General features: G+C 47.2%; 2 protein-coding genes across 2 annotated transcripts in view; both read left to right on the forward strand.

Annotated features, from left to right (window-relative positions):
* The window catches only part of pmvk (phosphomevalonate kinase), a gene marked incomplete at its 5' end in the record, with an annotated part of 187148 nt that overhangs the window by 60861 nt on the left and 107387 nt on the right, over positions 1-18900 (forward strand). The gene's annotated exons all lie outside the window — the stretch shown is intronic.
* Positions 1895-18900, forward strand: part of iqgap3 (IQ motif containing GTPase activating protein 3) — a 55190-nt gene continuing 38184 nt past the window's right edge. Inside the window, exons 1-10 of the mRNA XM_083989282.1 lie at positions 1895-2049; positions 4818-4905; positions 5089-5245; positions 6611-6688; positions 6863-6939; positions 11484-11551; positions 11841-11954; positions 12763-12935; positions 17717-17798; positions 18618-18781. Of these exons, the coding sequence (XP_083845408.1) occupies positions 2019-2049; positions 4818-4905; positions 5089-5245; positions 6611-6688; positions 6863-6939; positions 11484-11551; positions 11841-11954; positions 12763-12935; positions 17717-17798; positions 18618-18781 (1032 nt within the window). The 5' untranslated portion in view covers positions 1895-2018. The remainder of the gene's footprint in view (positions 2050-4817; positions 4906-5088; positions 5246-6610; positions 6689-6862; positions 6940-11483; positions 11552-11840; positions 11955-12762; positions 12936-17716; positions 17799-18617; positions 18782-18900) is intronic.

Consider the following 18900-nt stretch of genomic DNA (forward strand, 5'->3'; position numbering starts at 1 on the left):
GTCAAACCAGTTTTCAAAAAATAAAGTTTTCCGTTTGTATAATATATCTCTATTGTTCCAGATGTAGTATCTGTGAGGTGAGAAATTGTGCTTGTAAATTAAGGCCCAAGAAAGAAGCATCTGTTTATGGAAATTAGATAGCTTTAAAGGAATCTTTTCAATGTTGTAGTTGCAAAGTAAAACTAATTTAAGGCCACCAAGTTTAGAAAACAGATAGTTTGGGATAAAGTTCCATGTTGAGGATGGGTTTTTAAGAAATTGTTTTATCCAATTTATTTTGAAGGTATTATTTAGGGTTGAAAAATCAAGAAAATTCATACCACCGTGTTCATATGAGTTCCTTAGAACTGACCTTCTAATATAATGAATCCTATTTCTCCATACAAATTTATACAACATATTATCAATGGCTTCAGCAGTCTGTTTGTTCACATCAAGAGAAAGGCCAGAATAAGTCAAACGGGAAATGCCTTCTGCTTTAGATAGCAGGATTCTTCCTCTGATCGACAGGTCTCTTTGAAGCCATGAATAAAGCTTTTTCTGTACCTTATCTATAATTGGGTTGAAATTCAGAGATCATCTAGTACTTTGATTTTTGTTAATTGCTATGCCAAGATAGGTTACAGAATCTTTCACAGGAATATTAGAGATAGAGGAAACATTACAAATTTTGAGAGCCAACAGTTCACACTTAGTGATGTTTAAGCAGAGCCCAGAGGCATTAGAAAAAGATTTAATTATGTCAACGGCTACTGAAACCTGAGAAGCATCCTTTAAAAATAAAGTGGTGTCATCAGCCAGCTGACTAATTATGATTTCTTTTTCAGCTATAGTGATACCTTTCAGGTCGCTGAGTTTGATACAATCTGAAAGTAGTTGAGTGCAGATAAGAAACAAGTACGGAGAGACCGGGCAGCCTTGTCTGACACCGCGCTCTAGGTTAAATCTGGGAGATGCCCAACACGTGTTCAGGTTGTAGAGGTTAAACTGGACATGATGACGACATACAGCAGCAGAGCTAACGGAGCTAACGAGGCTAACGAGGCTAACGCCGCTCACCTGGACCGGACAGGTGAGGGCTCACGCGCCGTCCCAGTCCGCAGGTGAAGCTCGTGCATCCTCAGAGTCAAACTGCAACTGAGACGATCAACACAACACACACACAGACACACACATTCACACAGAGAGACACACACACACGGGCAGCGTCTGACACAGCTCACCTCCACCTGCCTGGTGAGTTTGACTCGGTCGCTATGGCAACAGGACCAGGCGGTGGAGGCGGGTAATTAAGTGATTAAAAAAAAAAATTATCTTTCAAGTGTACAAAAAGTGTCAAACACTGACACACAACACGAGAGCTGTTTCACATTCAGAAAGACAATGAATAAAATAAATAAATACAGCAGGATCTCATTCAAATAAGTAGAAAATGAAGAAAACTAAACAAAACAAAAATAAATAAATATTGTCATGTCAACACATAGGTGTGTAATAATCACTGTTAAAATAAATTACATTAAATGCCAGGAAGTACAATACATATCTTTTCATAGTTTTAGGGATTTCTGTGATAAAAGTATAAAACCCATAAAACCAACACAGTAATGACGTAATTATGACGTGTCGCTTCTAGTTTCTAGTTAGTTTAGTTGAAGTTTCAACTGTCCAAAGACGGTTTATAAACCATTATGAATATCTTTGGTTAAACTGTTAAAAGTTCGTCTGTTTGTTTCACTGTGGAGAAGAAACTACACCGACCACAATGCACCGCGACAAGCTTCCCCTTCCGGCCAATCAGAGAGCAGCGGGAGTTTTCAAACCTCGGACAGGAAGCAGCAGCTCGCGCACAGCAGCAGAGGAGAGGACGGTTTGAGGAGCGAGACATCAGAGAGTTTCAGTCACCGACAGATCGATAGGATCGATTGGATCTAAAGGATCTAAAGGATCGATACCGAGTTTAACTGAGTTTAACTGAGTTTAACGGACACTAACGGAGCTAACGGCTAACGGCCAACATGGCGGATTCAGCTGCGGAGACGAACCGCTGTGAGTTTCTGCTTCTTCACTGTGTTTATGTTTGTTTACACTGTGTTTACTGAGCCAGTCATCTCCATGGTTTCACATCAACGTGCTGTTTAGTGTTATTATGGTCTGTAAACAACAACAACTTCTCCTTTCTATCTCTCTCTCTCTTCTTATTAAGTTTCAACCAGACCATATTGTCCTTTACATATAAGTTAGTTTCTACAGAACCATGAGTTTCTCTGTAGCATCAGGAGCTGCTCAACAGTTATGAATGAACATAACTAAGCCAGTAACAGCTTACAAACACACATACAGCCTACATTAAACACATAAACACACCACCATGTCATCCATGTCACTCAGTGAGGGATATTGAAGCTCAGAGACTGGTTGCCATATCCTTGTAAAACCCTCCATGTTATCATGAAGGATATAAGTCAGTTTTTCCAAAGGGATTATACTCATACTCATTAGCTCCTTGTACCAATCATCCAATGTAGAAGTGTCTTTATGAATCCAGAATAGTTTTTCTTGCCATATACTGTATAAGAGTATTCTGATGAGTTTTGTGTTGTGGTTGGTTGTTGTGTTGTCCGTCAGAACACACTGAAGAGGTGACAGGTCCCAGTTATGTCCAGTTCTTTCTTCACCTCATCCCAAAACATGTGTATCTTGGAGCATTTCCAGAACATATGTGCATATAGGTACCAGTTTCCCTGTCACATTTATTACAGTCAGAGGAGCTGAGACCGAGCTGCCTCTCATCACAGGTGTATAGAGTCTCTCTCTGTCATTATTACAGCTCAGAAGGGTTCATGTGTTTTTTATGATTGTTGTCCAAGTATCCTCTTCTGTCTACGGCAGTGAAGTTAGTTTTAAGTTGGATATTTGACAGACATTCGCTCCTTCTCAATACATTAAAAATTCATAGAAAATAGTAAATGTGTTTAAATGCAATAAAACAGGTGTGTGTCAAAGAGGAGGCTATTATATTATATTTCATATGAATTTTTAATGTATTTTATACAGTAAATATGAGCGTTAGAGCTCAATAACTCCCAGGTGTGACCTGTTGGCTCAAAACCAACACAGGACAGAAGATCTAAGCCTCCCCTATGAGACACACCACTGCCTTCGAGTTCGTATGTGGTCAGTGGAATAGTTTGAGTTTACATCAAAGGCTTCATACATGATGCAGGAAGTAAATCTTTTTGGTAGAGGTTGAACAAGAAGGTTTTCCAACAGCTTCTCTGCTGTGTGAGGATGATTTGGCTGTTTGTTCTCTCTGAGCAGCAGCTGAAGGTCTGATAAGATCTAACGTTAACATTGTTCTGACCTGCAGCGCTACAGAAAATCAGGACCAAACAATCAGCACCAAACAATCAGGACCAAACAATCAGGACCAAACATGGCTTTTCCTGTTTTTAAACTCGCTCCTTGTGGAAGAGTCACATTCCTTCTCCACTTCCTCACACAGGACATGACATTCTCATTAAACACACAATCACTCACCTGGTGAACAATACAGCTGCAACATACCTGTGCATTATTTATGTAATAGTTTAAAACTGCACTGAGCCTTTCTAAGCTGCTTTTTGATTTGATTTGATGTGATGCTACAAACCGAATTTCATTGTGTTTTTATTTGCAATGACAATGAATCTGTCTGTCTGACATGATGATATTAATATGTGCAGGCTAATGCTCTTCATTCTTGTACAGATGAGGTGATGATATCTCAGTTGAAAGCTCCTGTAGAACCTCTCTGTAACCACAGCTGTGGGTTAAAGCAGAATCAAACTACTACAGCTGCTTATGATGATGCATTAAGAGTTTAAATAAAAGACCTGGATAGCTGAGTGGCAGTGAAATGTTTAATGCACATGTCAACACTTGTAATGCTGTAGGCTACCAGAGACCTTATATATACAGTACAGGCCAAAAGTTTGGACACACCTTCTCATTCAATGTGTTTCCTTTATTCTCACTGAAGGCACCAAAACTATGAATGAACACATGTGGAATTAACAAAAAAAGTGTGAAATAACTAAAAACATGTATTTTCTTCTTTGTCTTATCTTTCTTCTTTTCTTCTTCCTCTCCTTCTTCCTCCTCCTCCTCTATCTCTGACCCCACCAATTCTAGTTTCTTCAAAGTAGCCACCCTTTGCTCTGATTACTGCTTTTTGCTCTTGGCATTCTCTTGATGAGCTTCAAGAGGTGAACCTGACCTGAAAATGGTTTTCACTTCACTGGTGTGCCTTGTCAGGGTTCATTAGTGGAATTTCAGTGAGAATCTACAATGTAAATAGTCATGAAAATAAAGGAAATGCATTGAGTGTGTCCAAACTTTTGGCCTGTACTGTATATATTCTAACCCTAGAAGGACTTTGAGGCGACTCAGAAACCTGATGAATAGATGTATGTGTGGGCTCGATGCCTCAGAATAAACCAGATAGTAAACAGTTTGACCCACATCAACTGGAGCTCCATCAGGGATCAATCTCTCTTCTGGAGACTCTTTAACTTTACACTAACTCCTAGTTTTATTCTCTTTTATTGTCTGTGTTGTGTGTCTGTTGTTGTGTTTGTCTATGGACCTGAGTCTGAAATAAAGATATATAGTGTGTGTATATAGTATATATATGTTTGTTCACGTGTGTCGAGATGTTTCCACGTCGTTAACTAGAAACACGGAGCTGCTGCTGTAGATGATTCAGATGTGTGTGTGTAATGATTTTAACTGTGTGTGTGTGTAATGATGTTAACTGTGTGTGTGTGTGTGTGTAGATGAGCGTCTGACAGCAGAGCAGATGGATGAACAGAGGATTCAGAACGTGGCCTATCAGTACCTGTGCAGGCTGGAGGAGGCCAAGAGGTCAGTCTGGTCCTGGTCCTGGTCTAATACACCACATTTTACATGATGTCATTGCTGCTGTGCTAATTTACATCTTCAGTGTTAACATCTCCTGATGAGATGGTTTAATGTTGGAGAAGGACATGTTTAACACAATCTGTAGCAGTCTAAGCATTTATTTCCATGCTTGTGTGTGTGTGTCAGGTGGATGGAGGCGTGTCTGGGGGCGGAGCTCCCTGCTCCCGTGGAGCTGGAGGAAGCTCTGAGGAACGGAGTCGTTCTGGCCAAACTGGGACATCGCTTCTCTCCAGAGACAGTTCCTCTGAAGAAGATCTATGATGCAGAGCAGCTAAGATACAAGGTAACACAATACACACACAGAGACACACACACAGTCTTTCTGCTCTCTGAGTGGGCAGCTTGTCTGTTCTTCTGAGCTCCCAGATGTTCATGGATCAGTATGGGCTGCTACATCTCAGTTCTCAACGGGCCGGTCAGGTCTAGTCAACCTAATCGGTTGCACGGGCTCGGACCGAGTCTAACTGCATCTGGTTTAATCAATACGAGGATAAACATCACACACGATTTCAACCATAGAGCTCTGCAAGCATTCATTTCATTTCATTATCCCTGCAGCACTGGTCCCTTTCTCTTTCCACTTCTCATATTTCTCTTTCCACACTCGGCCCGGCCACAATTTACACTCTACACACATGATTTTTTCTGAATTTGTAAGACAAACTTGTTATCTCTCATATCATCTGCTCAAAATATCAGAGTGACTTACAGAATTTAAACTCTGAGCCTCTAAGTGCGGCCACGTCTGTCTCTGCTCCTCATTGACTCCAATACAAATATTTTCTGAGAGAAGCAGAACGGACTGATGTTTTAAAACTGCCAGCGTCGCCAAAATATTTACTGTAGAAACACCAAATCCTACCAACATTTTCAGTAAGTCCTTAGAGCAACGTTGATCTGTGTTTTGTTCTGATAGGAGTTACCGTTTTCTCACCCTAAGCCTAATTGTGAGACCGGTGCAGAGGCAGAAAATGGCTCTTTTTCTCCATGTTTCTGTCTGTCTCAGCCTGCGGGGGCCCTATCGCCGTGGTAACCTCTTTGATCCTCAGGCCAGAGCTCGTTAACTTCATAAACAATCCACCTGGCGCTCGTTTAAATGTTTATAAACACAGACACACAGGATGCAGCTACTAACATGTGTCACAGTGCTCCACTAATCAACAGAGTTTAGAGATAAACTGTCAGTGGGCCAGCGTTAGCCAACAAGGCTAGTTCTCCTCCGCTGGCCCTGGCCAGATGTTAAAGGCAACCTAAAAGACAAACAAAGGGCAACAATTAAGTAATTAAGCATTAGCCTACTAACCGATCCCGAGTGTCTGCTCCAGTGAAACAGCCTGAACCGATTTCATATCAATCCGAAATTGACAAAGAGGAAAACAAAGGGAATTTTATCTACATATAAACAGTTTATCACAATAAACAGTTTCAGTTAGTTATCGTTTTTACATTTGATTATAGTTTTTATTTATTTCAGTTAACAACAATGTTTTTTCGTCATTTCGTTTGTTTTCGTTAACGGTAATAACCTTGATACACACACACACACATACACACATACAGCTCCACGTATCAGTCATCTATAATCAATAATCCCTGTCTCTGTGTGTCAATAATCTATAATCACCTCTCTCTCTCTCTGTGTGTCTAGGCCGTAGGTCTCCAGTTCCGTCACACTGACAACATCAACCACTGGAGGAACGCCATGACGACGCTGGGGCTGCCATCTGTCAGTACTCAACCATTCATTACAATAACTTCATCTACTAGAAGATCTAGAAGATCTACTGATCAATATGATATATATCTGTATATATATACTATATTAATATTATATCTACAGATCAATCTGATCAATCTGATTGATCTGTGATGGTTGATCAGCTGTGGTTGTTGTTTTCAGATCTTCCATCCAGAAACTACAGACGTGTACGACAAGAAGAACATGCCCCGAGCTGTTTACTGTATACACGCTCTCAGGTACAAATACTACTACCTACTACTACTACTACTACTACTAGGACTGTCACTTTTTATTCCACATTCGAATATTTGTTTGAATGTGGGGTGAAAAGTTCATATTGGAGCGGTAATGAGCTGCTCGATACGTCGGCTGCAGCAGAGATTCTCTATTTACGGTTCCGCGGCGCTATGCAGGCACCGGACGCGGAAGGGCCGCAAAGAGCCGAGAAGCAGAATCAGTTTCCTTTCTGTGCTCGTATTAACCGCTGATGTGGTGTCGCGGCGTGCACCTCCGCGGCCGGCAGCGGCCGGCAGCGGTCGCTTCGGCGTCTGGTCTATTTTGTGCGAGAGCCGCGAGCGATCGCGTCAAGTCTGGCAGGAAGTCAAACATGAAACAATGAGAGAATCCGGTCAATTTTCAAAATAAAACACCATGACTGTGTGCCGCAGCAGGGGCGGTGGCGGTGGCGGTGGCGGCGGCGGCGGGGCTTATATTCGAATATATCCGAACGAATTACAGGTCATTCGATATTCGTTCTGTGACAGCCCGGCTGTCCACGCCCTCATGTCCGCCCTCTGTGCGTTGTGCGGCGCCGATTCGTCCCGACACTAATGGCGCCGGTCTTTTAAATCTCCGCCTCTGCCACTGTGCGGGTTGGATGACAGAGAGTGGGTCGGTTGCGTCGGAGCTCCTATGCTCGGTAGAAAGAAAGTGAGCCGTTAATCCTCGCCGCATTACCTGCATGGAGCCCTGTTATATCAACTCAAGGAGAACTCAGATGTCTGCACAGAGAAGCTAGGCTGTACTGGAGTTTTACAACACAAAATATTCCTCACTCATCAACTACCCATTAAGCAAAAACCTTACCGTGTCTCCCCTTCCAAACTCCAGGTAATCAAAGAACATGTAGAGGAAATGCTGGAAAAAGACATCATCGAGCCATCCATCTCTCCATACGCTGCTCCAGTGGTCTTGGTCCCTAAGAAAAACACCCTGAAACTCAGGTTTTGTGTGGATTACAGGAAACTCAATACTGTCACACACACGGATGCTTATCCATTACCCAACTTACAGGAAATTTTGGAATCTCTGGCCGGAGCAACAGTATTCACCACACTCGATCTCAACAGTGGGTACTGGCAGGTTCAGATGGATGAAGACAGCCGAGAAACAACTGCTTTCATCTGTCCCCTTGGCCTATATCAGTTTAAGGTAATGCCTTTCGGGTTGAAAAACGCCCCAGCAACCTTTCAACGGCTGATGGAGCTTGTGCTTGGAGACCTGCGAGGGAAGATCTGTTTTGTCTACTTGGACGACATCATCATCTACTCTGCTACCACTGAGCAACACAGTTTCCACATCCAAGCAGTTCTGGACAGGTTACGCAAGGCTAACCTCACTGTAAACATGAAAAAGAGTCAATTTTTCAGAACCTCACTCAAGTTCCTGGGACATGTCGTTTCTTCTGCTGGAGTGGAGGTGGACCCGGAAAAGACGAAAGCAGTACAAGACTTTCCTGTTCCCAGGAACATCAAGGAGCTCCAAAGATTTCTGGGTATGGCTGGCTGGTACCATCGCTTTGTGCCCCGATTCTCCCAGCTGACAGAACCACTCAACGCTCTGAAACGAAAGGGGGCTAAGTTCATTTGGACACCATCCTGCCAGGCAGCTTTTGAAGCGCTGAAACAACATCTGGTTTCTTCACCAGTGCTGGGTCATCCCGACTTCACCCTCCCTTTCGTTGTATACACCGATGCCAGTGACGTTGGCGTGGGGGCTGTTTTGGCTCAGCAAACTGGATTGGGTGCAGAGCAGGTCCTCGCCTTTGCCAGCCGGGTCCTGAATCAGGCGGAACGCAACTACTCCACCACGGAACAGGAGTGTCTCGCTGTTGTCTGGGCTCTGGAGAAATGGAGGTACTATTTGGAAGGCAGACCCTTTACCGTGGTAACTGATCATTCGTCTCTGGTGTGGGTTTTTAAAACCCCAAAGCCTAGCAGTCGGCTTATTCGGTGGGCACTGCGTCTCCAAGAGTTCTCTTTTACGGTGGAATACCGTAAAGGCAAGTACAACACCGTACCAGATGCTTTGTCACGAGCACCAGTGGATGATACTCACAACCAGCCTGCCACTTGTGCTGTTGTCCTACGGTCCAAGAGGGACACCTCCAAAACCCTCCACATCACCGACGCAGACATCTGGAAAGCCCAACAAGAGGACTCTGGCATACAGGACCTGTATGGAAAAATAATGGAGACAGGAGAAATCATGGAAAACCCAACCACAAAGTTCACTGTTCTGGAGGATAAAGTGTACAGAGTGGTGCAGCTACCCCACAAAACCCTCTACCAAATCTACATACCAACCCCCCTCCGTCAACAGCTTCTCCACCATTATCATGACGAACCTCTATCTGGCCATCTTGGGAGGTATAAAACTTATAAACGGCTGCAAGCCCTGGTGTATTGGCCCCGAATGAGTTTGGATGTGAGGGATCATGTGCGATGTTGCCAGGTTTGCCAGCTGCACAAACCTGAGAACAGGAAACCCCCGGGTAAACTCCAGCAAACAATGGTGCATGAACCCTGGGAAATGCTCGGAGTAGATCTAATGGGTCCTTTCCCTCGGAGCTCCACTGGTAATCTTTACCTCATTGTGTTCGTAGACTACTTCACCAGATGGGTCGAACTGTTCCCACTTCGGAAAGCTACTGCGGAGACAGTATCCCAGGTTCTCAGGAAGGAGATTCTGACTCGCTGGGGGGTTCCCACCTTCATCCTGTCTGACCAAGGTCCACAGTTTGTGTCTTCTGTCTTTGAGGAAACCTGTGAGCGCTGGAACCTCAAGCGGAAAAGGACCTCACCTTACCATCCTCAGACGAATCTGACGGAGAGGATAAACCGCAACCTCAAGGCCATGATCGCTTCTTATGTGGGGACAAAACACAAAAGTTGGGACAAACATTTACCTGAGTTCCGTTTCGCACTAAACTCAGCAGTACATGAAGCAACAGGAGTCACCCCCGCAGAGCTCAACCTCAGCCGGCGTCTGAAGGGTCCTATGGATGCTGAGCTGAGTCCCCAGCTGTGTGATCCGGACTCCCCTGCTTACACCACCGCAAACCAGATTGTTGAGCTCCGGGAACTTGTAAAAAACAACCTGGAAAAGGCAAAGAAAAGACAGAAACAAAACTATGACAAAGGGAGAAGAGAAGGAAGTTTCACTGAGAGTGATCGTGTCTGGCTACGTACTCACCCTTATTCAAAGGCTGATAAATCATTTACAGCCAAGCTGGCTCCACGATGGAAAGGTCCATATCGGGTGATCAGAAGAGTTGGACCTCTAACCTACGAGGTTGTCCTGGAGGACACGGGAGAGGACCTCCGCGTTGTTAATATGGCCCAGCTTAAGCCATGCTTCCCCACCGCTGAGGAGCTGGATAGGAAGCAGCGGGAAAGGATCCTCGAAATATTCCAGGACGACAGTGACGAAGAGGATTTTCTTGGGTTCTCCACCTCCATTGTGTACAAGGGGGGGAAGAAAAATTAAGCCTTCCTATGTGCAGGCTTCTCTGAGGGGGGGAGGAGTGTGACAGCCCGGCTGTCCACGCCCTCATGTCCGCCCTCTGTGCGTTGTGCGGCGCCGATTCGTCCCGACACTAATGGCGCCGGTCTTTTAAATCTCCGCCTCTGCCACTGTGCGGGTTGGATGACAGAGAGTGGGTCGGTTGCGTCGGAGCTCCTATGCTCGGTAGAAAGAAAGTGAGCCGTTAATCCTCGCCGCATTACCTGCATGGAGCCCTTCTCCGCCGTCAACACCGACATCCCGTCTTCCGGATCTCTGGATCTCCTCCCGTTAACGTGAGTGTTAATCCTCACCACCGCGGCCTGAGCGGATTCCTTCCTCCACCGTCAACACCGGCAGCCCGCCGCCTGGAACCCTCCTCCCGACGCGGAGGCTTCACCCCGACAGACAGACAGACAGACAGACAGACCCGACTAGACTGACTGTCCTCCCAGGTACCGAGTCGTTTTTTTCCCTCCTGCGTTAACAGGGTTTTTTTTCCTCCTTATACTCGGCCTGTGGTTTTGTGTTGTTTCCAGAAAGGGTTTTTTTCTTTGAAGAGTTTTTTTCTTCTTCCTTTTTTCCCCTTTCAAAATAAAAGACTGAACATTGATTATTGAACTGATTTTGCGTTGGACTTGATTATTGGATTGCTGCATTGCAAAGATTGTTTTTTGTTGTTTATGTTGATCAAGTGCTGGTTTTTGGTTGATTAATTGAGCTGTACACTGTGTGTGTATTGCTTTTGTGGGGTTTTGGATATATGTGTGTGGTATAAAGTGTGTTAGGTCAAAAACAAAATAATATAAAGATCTTACGTACCAGGAGAGAGACCTGGTTGGCACCCCGACCATAAACCTAAACGCACCCTCACACTGAAACCGTTACAGTTCGATCCTCATTTTTATAAAAACTGACAGCCCTAACTACTACTACTACTAGTCTACTACTAACCTGTCTCTACACCTGTCTCTTTACCTGTCTGTCTGTCTTGCAGTCTGTACCTGTACCGTCTGGGTCTGGCTCCTCAGATCCACGACCTCTACGGGAAGGTCAAGTTCACCGGTAAATACTCACCTACACTCTGGGGCTTTTATTGTGAAGGAGCTTTATTGTGAAGGGGCTTTTACTGTGAGGGAAACTTTACTTTGAAGGAGCTTTATTGTGAAAGTCTGCTTCCTGTGAAAGGAGCTTTATTATGAAAGGAGCTTTATTGTGAAGGAGCTTTATTGTGAAGGAGGTTTATTGTGAAAGGAGCTTTATTATGAAAGGAGCTTTATTGTGAAGGAGCTTTATTGTGAAGGAGGTTTATTGTGAAGGAGCTTTATTGTGACAGTCTGCTTCCTGTGTGCAGAGGAGGAGATCACCAACATGAAGCGGGAGCTGGATAAATACGGGATTCAGATGCCGGCGTTCAACAAGATCGGAGGAATTCTGGCCAATGAGCTGTCGGTGGACGAGGCTGCAGGTAGAGAGCTGCCCTCTGATTGGCCCACAGCCTCAGACCCAGAGAGCTGCTCTCTGATTGGCCCACAGCCTCAGACCCAGAGAGCTGCTCTGTGATTGGCCCACAGCCTCAGACCCAGAGAGCTGCTCTGTGATTGGCCCACAGCCTCAGACCCAGAGAGCTGCTCTGTGATTGGCCCACAGCCTCAGACCCAGAGAGCTGCTCTCTGATTGGCCCAGAGCCTCAGACCCAGAGAGCTGCTCTGTGATTGGCCCGCAGCCTCAGACCCAGAGAGCTGCTCTGTGATTGGCCCACAGCCTCAGACCAAGAGAGCTGCCCTCTGATTGGCCCACAGCCTCAGACCCAGAGAGCTGCCCTCTGATTGGCCCACAGCCTCAGACCCAGAGAGCTGCTCTGTGATTGGCCCACAGCCTCAGACCCAGAGAGCTGCTCTGTGATTGGCCCACAGCCTCAGACCCAGAGAGCTGCTCTGTGATTGGCCCACAGCCTCAGACCCAGAGAGCTGCTCTCTGATTGGCCCAGAGCCTCAGACCCAGAGAGCTGCTCTGTGATTGGCCCAGAGCCTCAGACCCAGAGAGCTGCTCTGTGATTGGCCCACAGCCTCAGACCAAGAGAGCTGCCCTCTGATTGGCCCACAGCCTCAGACCCAGAGAGCTGCTCTGTGATTGGCCCACAGCCTCAGACCCAGAGAGCTGCTCTGTGATTGGCCCACAGCCTCAGACCCAGAGAGCTGCTCTGTGATTGGCCCAGAGCCTCGGACCACAGTGATCTCCATGGTAACCCCCCCCCCCTCTCTGTTCCCCGTCAGTCCACGCGGCGGTGATCGCCATCAACGAGGCGCTGGACCGAGACGACGTCATGGCGACGGCGGCGGCGCTGAGGAACCCCAACGCGTCGCTGAGCAACGTGCACGCCGAGCTGGACGACGTCTACCACGGCGTGCTGCTCGCCGCCAAGACACGCAAGGAACGCCACGCCACGGTGAGACGATCGGAGAGCTCTGATTGGTCCGTCAGCTCAGCTCAGGGAGAGACGCTGCTCTCTGATTGGTCCGTCAGCTCAGGAGAAGGGGCTTTTATTGTGAAGGGGCTTTTATTGTGAAGGGGCTTTTATTGTGAAGGGGCTTTTATTGAGAAGGAGCTTTTTTTAAAATCTGCATTTGTGTTTATTAGGGATGTGAATCTTTGGGTGGTTCACGATTCGATTCGATACCCATTCTTGATTTTATTTTTGCGATTTTTAGTTTGCTTTATTAACACCAGACCATGTGAAAAAGTTGAATGATGATGATGTCTACAGACTATTATATCAGAAGTAGGGCTGCACAATTAATCGAATTTTAATCACGATCACGATTTTGGCTGCCACGATTAAATTAAGATGATCGCCACGATATTAACATAAAAAACGGGCTGTGCTGCATCAAATCAAACACTTTCTCAACCAGTAGTCCGCCAACCACCAGGGGGCGAAGGAGAGGTCAGGGCTTCATGAAGCTGCCTAACTAACAAGCGAGCGCATCCTCCCTTTACATGTTGTTTACAGTCCAGAGTGTGTCCCGGCCGGTCAGTCGGCACCTTCAGATGCTGCCGTACTGTCTCCTTCTGCGCCCGGTGTTACGTCTCACTCATAGACTGTATGGGTCTCACTCTGAAGTGAGAGTGGGGGGGGGGGGGGGGGGGGGGGGGGGTTTAAAGGGGTGCGTCTGATTTCAGCTCCAGGCTGCAAGATGACGTTGAGGCTGTTTAGTGTGTTTGCCCACGGGGGCGGGGCTCATCGGGGCTCCGCTCCGTTCAGACGTCGTGCTGAGCGTGGACGCACCCCACCGGCGCAGCGTGAAGAGAGACAGAGAAGAGACTGTAGCGAGGTATGTTGGTGGTTGAGTCTAAAGCTTTCAGGGTAACCCATGGTAACTGATGCTTAGCTCATAACTGGTCCCGACCAGGTTGTTCAGAGTTTCATCATGCCGCTGTTTCACTGTTTAACTCTTTTACAGCTGCATCACCTTTACTTTGACAGTCCAGTGGAGCTGGATGCGCTGATCAGCTGCTGTTACTTTCTCTCTGAGTCTCCGCCTGCAGATGTTCAGCTGAGGGGATAGCCTGCCCTACGCTGCTCAGCTGAGGGAATAGCCTGCCCTACGCTGCTCAGCTGAGGGAATAGCCTGCCCTAGGCTGCTCAGCTGAGGGAATAGCCTGCCCTACGCTGCTCAGCTGAGGGAATAGCCTGCCCTACGCTGCTCAGCTGAGGGAATAGCCTGCCCTAGGCTGCTCAGCTGAGGGAATAGCCTGCCCTACGCTGCTCAGATGTTCAGCTGAGGGGATAGCCTGCCCTACGCTGCTCAGCTGAGGGAATAGCCTGCCCTACGCTGCTCAGCTGAGGGAATAGCCTGCCCTACGCTGCTCAGCTGAGGGAATAGCCTGCCCTACGCTGCTCAGCTGAGGGAATAGCCTGCCCTACGCTGCTCAGCTGAGGGAATAGCCTGCCCTACGCTGCTCAGCTGAGGGAATAGCCTGCCCTACGCTGCTCAGCTGAGGGAATAGCCTGCCCTAGGCTGCTCAGCTGAGGGAATAGCCTGCCCTACGCTGCTCAGCTGAGGGAATAGCCTGCCCTAGGCTGCTCAGCTGAGGGAATAGCCTGCCCTACGCTGCTCAGATGTTCAGCTGAGGGGATAGCCTGCCCTACGCTGCTCAGCTGAGGGAATAGCCTGCCCTACGCTGCTCAGCTGAGGGAATAGCCTGCCCTACGCTGCTCAGCTGAGGGAATAGCCTGCCCTACGCTGCTCAGCTGAGGGAATAGCCTGCCCTACGCTGCTCAGCTGAGGGAATAGCCTGCCCTACGCTGCTCAGCTGAGGGAATAGCCTGCCCTACGCTGCTCAGCTGAGGGAATAGCCTGCCCTACGCTGCTCAGCTGAGGGAATAGCCTGCCCTAGGCTGCTCAGCTGAGGGAATAGCCTGCCCTACGCTGCTCAGCTGAGGGAATAGCCTGCCCTACGCTGCTCAGCTGAGGGAATAGCCTGCCCTAGGCTGCTCAGCTGAGGGAATAGCCTGCCCTACGCTGCTCAGATGTTCAGCTGAGGGGATAGCCTGCCCTACGCTGCTCAGCTGAGGGAATAGCCTGCCCTAGGCTGCTCAGATGTTCAGCTGAGGGGATAGCCTGCCCTACGCTGCTCAGCTGAGGGAATAGCCTGCCCTAGGCTGCTCAGCTGAGGGAATAGCCTGCCCTACGCTGCTCAGCTGAGGGAATAGCCTGCCCTACGCTGCTCAGCTGAGGGAATAGCCTGCCCTAGGCTGCTCAGCTGAGGGAATAGCCTGCCCTACGCTGCTCAGATGTTCAGCTGAGGGGATAGCCTGCCCTACGCTGCTCAGCTGAGGGAATAGCCTGCCCTAGGCTGCTCAGCTGAGGGAATAGCCTGCCCTACGCTGCTCAGATGTTCAGCTGAGGGAATAGCCTGCCCTACGCTGCTCAGATGTTCAGCTGAGGGGATAGCCTGCCCTACGCTGCTCAGCTGAGGGAATAGCCTGCCCTAGGCTGCTCAGCTGAGGGGATAGCCTGCCCTAGGCTGCTCAGCTGAGGGAATAGCCTGCCCTAGGCTGCTCAGCTGAGGGAATAGCCTGCCCTACGCTGCTCAGATGTTCAGCTGAGGGGATAGCCTGCCCTACGCTGCTCAGCTGAGGGAATAGCCTGCCCTAGGCTGCTCAGCTGAGGGGATAGCCTGCCCTACGCTGCTCAGCTGAGGGAATAGCCTGCCCTACGCTGCTCAGCTGAGGGAATAGCCTGCCCTAGGCTGCTCAGATGTTCAGCTGAGGGGATAGCCTGCCCTACGCTGCTCAGATGTTCAGCTGAGGGGATAGCCTGCCCTACGCTGCTCAGCTGTTGAGCCGAGCCTCAGGAGCAAGTTGACAACCAGCTTCGTAGCACCGCGTTAACTCCGCGGGGACTAGAGGTTTTGTTGAGCTAGAAGCCGGTGCATATTCTCATTTGTCCAGGTCGTAGAGTCTCAAAGGAGGTTAAATCTAAAGCAACTGGACTTAGTTATTTGTCTAGGAAGACGTTTCACCTTCATCAGTTCATGTAGCATCTGACCAGGCTGGGACTGGTCCAACTATCTGGTGTGTGCCGTGCCGAGCCGAGCCGTGCCGTGCCGTGCCGTGCCGAGCAAAGCCGTGCCAAGCAGTGCCGAGCCTAGCAGTGCCGAGCCATGCCGAGCAGTGCCGAGCCGAGCAGGGCAGAGCCGTGCCAAGCCGAGCCATGCCGTGCTGAGCCATGCCGAGCAGTGCCGAGCCATGCCGAGCAGTGCCGAGCCATGCCGAGCCGCGCCGAGCCTAGCAGTGCCGAGCCTAGCAGTGCCGAGCCATGCCGAGCAGTGCCGAGCCGAGCAGGGCAGAGCCGTGCCAAGCCGAGCCATGCCGTGCTGAGCCATGCCGAGCAGTGCCGAGCCATGCCGAGCAGTGCCAAGCCTAGCAGTGCCGTGCCATGCCGAGCAGTGCCGAGCCGTGCCGAGCCGCGCCGTGCCGCGCCGTGCCATGCCGAGCAGTGCCGAGCCGTGCCGAGCCATGCCGAGCAGTGCCGAGCCGTGCCGAGCCATGCCGAGCAGTGCCGAGCAGTGCTGGGGCTTTTATTGTGAAGGAGCTTTTATTGCGAAGGGGATTTTACTGTGAAGGGAGCTTTTATTGTGAAGGGTTTATTGACACTGCTAATGGCTAACAGCTAACGGTTAGCCCAGCTAATCTAAAATGTTTGTTCAACAATTCGTTTTATAGACTTCATAAAAATCACAGTAGTCACAACGGTGATATAGTGACGTGAAAATGTGACATGAAGCTAAAACCTCGTCCGTATTGTTCTCATTAAAATGACGTGATGATTATAAATAAAGTCATCACGGCCGATGTCTATCAACCAGTCTATGCTGTCAACAATACCGTAACGGTGGAATGGAGTGTCATGGCGACACCCAGTGGTGGATAGTCGTAATCGGCATCGGCCCCAAAAAATCCATATGGGTCGGGCCCTAGTTTACAGTAGTTCATTATTACTTATAAAACGGAAAGGTGAAATCCTGCGATCTGATTGGTTGTTAGCCGTGGTATAATGAGCATATACCACGGCCTGTTGTGATATATTGCCTAAATGCTAAATGCTTTTGTATTACAGCACTTTTTAAATTAATGTTGCACTGTATTTTAACTTTTAACTTATATCTAGGTTGCTCCTTTGTCGTGTATATTGTCTAGACATTGCAGGATATATTTTATCATATATTTTCCTCTTTGTATCCTATTTATTTTCTCTAAGTTATTTTCCTCTGGAGCGACCTGGCTGAATAATTTCCTTCGGGATGAATAAAGTTCTATCTATCTATCTATCTATCTATCTATCTATCTATCTATCTATCTATCTATCTATCTATCTATCTATCTACTATCTATCTACTATCTATCTACTATCTATCTACTATCTATCTATCTATCTATCTATCTATCTATCTATCTATCTATCTATCTACTATCTACTATCTATCTATCTATCTATCTATCTATCTATCTATCTATCTATCTATCTATCTATCTATCTATCTATCTATCTATCTATCTATCTATCTATCTATCTATCTATCTATCTATCTATCTATCTATCTATCTATCTATCTATCTATCTATCTATCTATCTATCCATCTATCTATCTATCTATCTATCTATAGACTGTAGCTGTCATGTTCAGCTGCATCAGGTTTATTAATGCCTCTCCCCTCTCCAGTCCGTCCACCCAGAGGACGAGGACGTCTACCAGCTCTACCTGACCCGGGATCAGATTCAGACCAGCATCAACTTCGTCAACGGTGAGAAACGGCTGCACAGCTAACTGATACTGGTCCATTTTCAAGATTCAAGAAGTTTATTGTCACTCAGATGCACAAGTACACACATTGCGAAAAGCTTGAGTTGGGTGGATGCTCCACAATATGCACAATAATAAATAAAAAGAGACAATAAATAAATTACAACCTAAAAAGTTTAAAAGGATTAAATGTAGGGCTGGGACGATACGCTTTTCTCCCAATACGATTCTTTGGATGGCGATTCGATTTAAATTGCGATTCTAGGATATTGCCGATTCTCTCTATGATTTTTAGTCTTTAGCATTTTTAACATTTATCTGCACACAAACACTGTAGGAGCCTATAAATTAACATACTCCATTATAAAGTGAACTTAAACCCTTTTCAAAACCTGGACTGTCTGGATGTAAAAAAGGCGAACAAATGCACATTGCACAATATTTAAAAACATTTTTGAAAAACAAAATCGATTTAAAAATCGTCAAAAAAAGAAGATATTGCGATATTCATGTGAATCGATCTTTTTCTCCCACCCCGACTATCCTGTGTGATTGGTCAGTATTGATCCTGTATTGATCCTGTATTGATCAGTGATAACTCTGTGTGATTGGTCAGTATTGATCCTGTATTGATCTTGTATTTATCCTGTGTATTGGTCAGTATTGATCCTGTATTGATCAGTGATAACTCTCTGTGTGATTGGTCAGTATTGATCCTGTATTGATCCTGTATTGATCCTGTATTGGTCAGTGATAACTCTGTGTTATTGGACAGTATTGATCCTGTATTGATCTTGTATTGATCCTGTGTATTGGTCAGTGCGGTCGGCGGTGGAGCAGGTGGACGAGGCTCTGGACTCAGGAGATGAGCTGTCTCTCCTCACCGCGCTGCAGCTGCCGTGTCTGACCCTCAGAGGCATCGACTCCCACAATGCACCCTGGTACCTGGACCAGCTGCTGGAGCGACGCCAAGACAAGGAGCAGGTACACACACACACACACACAGACACACACCTGGACACACACACTAGGGCTGTCATCAGATTCACATGTCCAACGCTTCTTATGTTAAATATTCAAATTCTATTCTACTTTATAATGTT

The sequence above is a fragment of the Trachurus trachurus genome, assembly GCF_905171665.1.
Source record: "Trachurus trachurus genome assembly, chromosome: 16".
Classification (NCBI taxonomy): domain Eukaryota; kingdom Metazoa; phylum Chordata; class Actinopteri; order Carangiformes; family Carangidae; genus Trachurus; species Trachurus trachurus.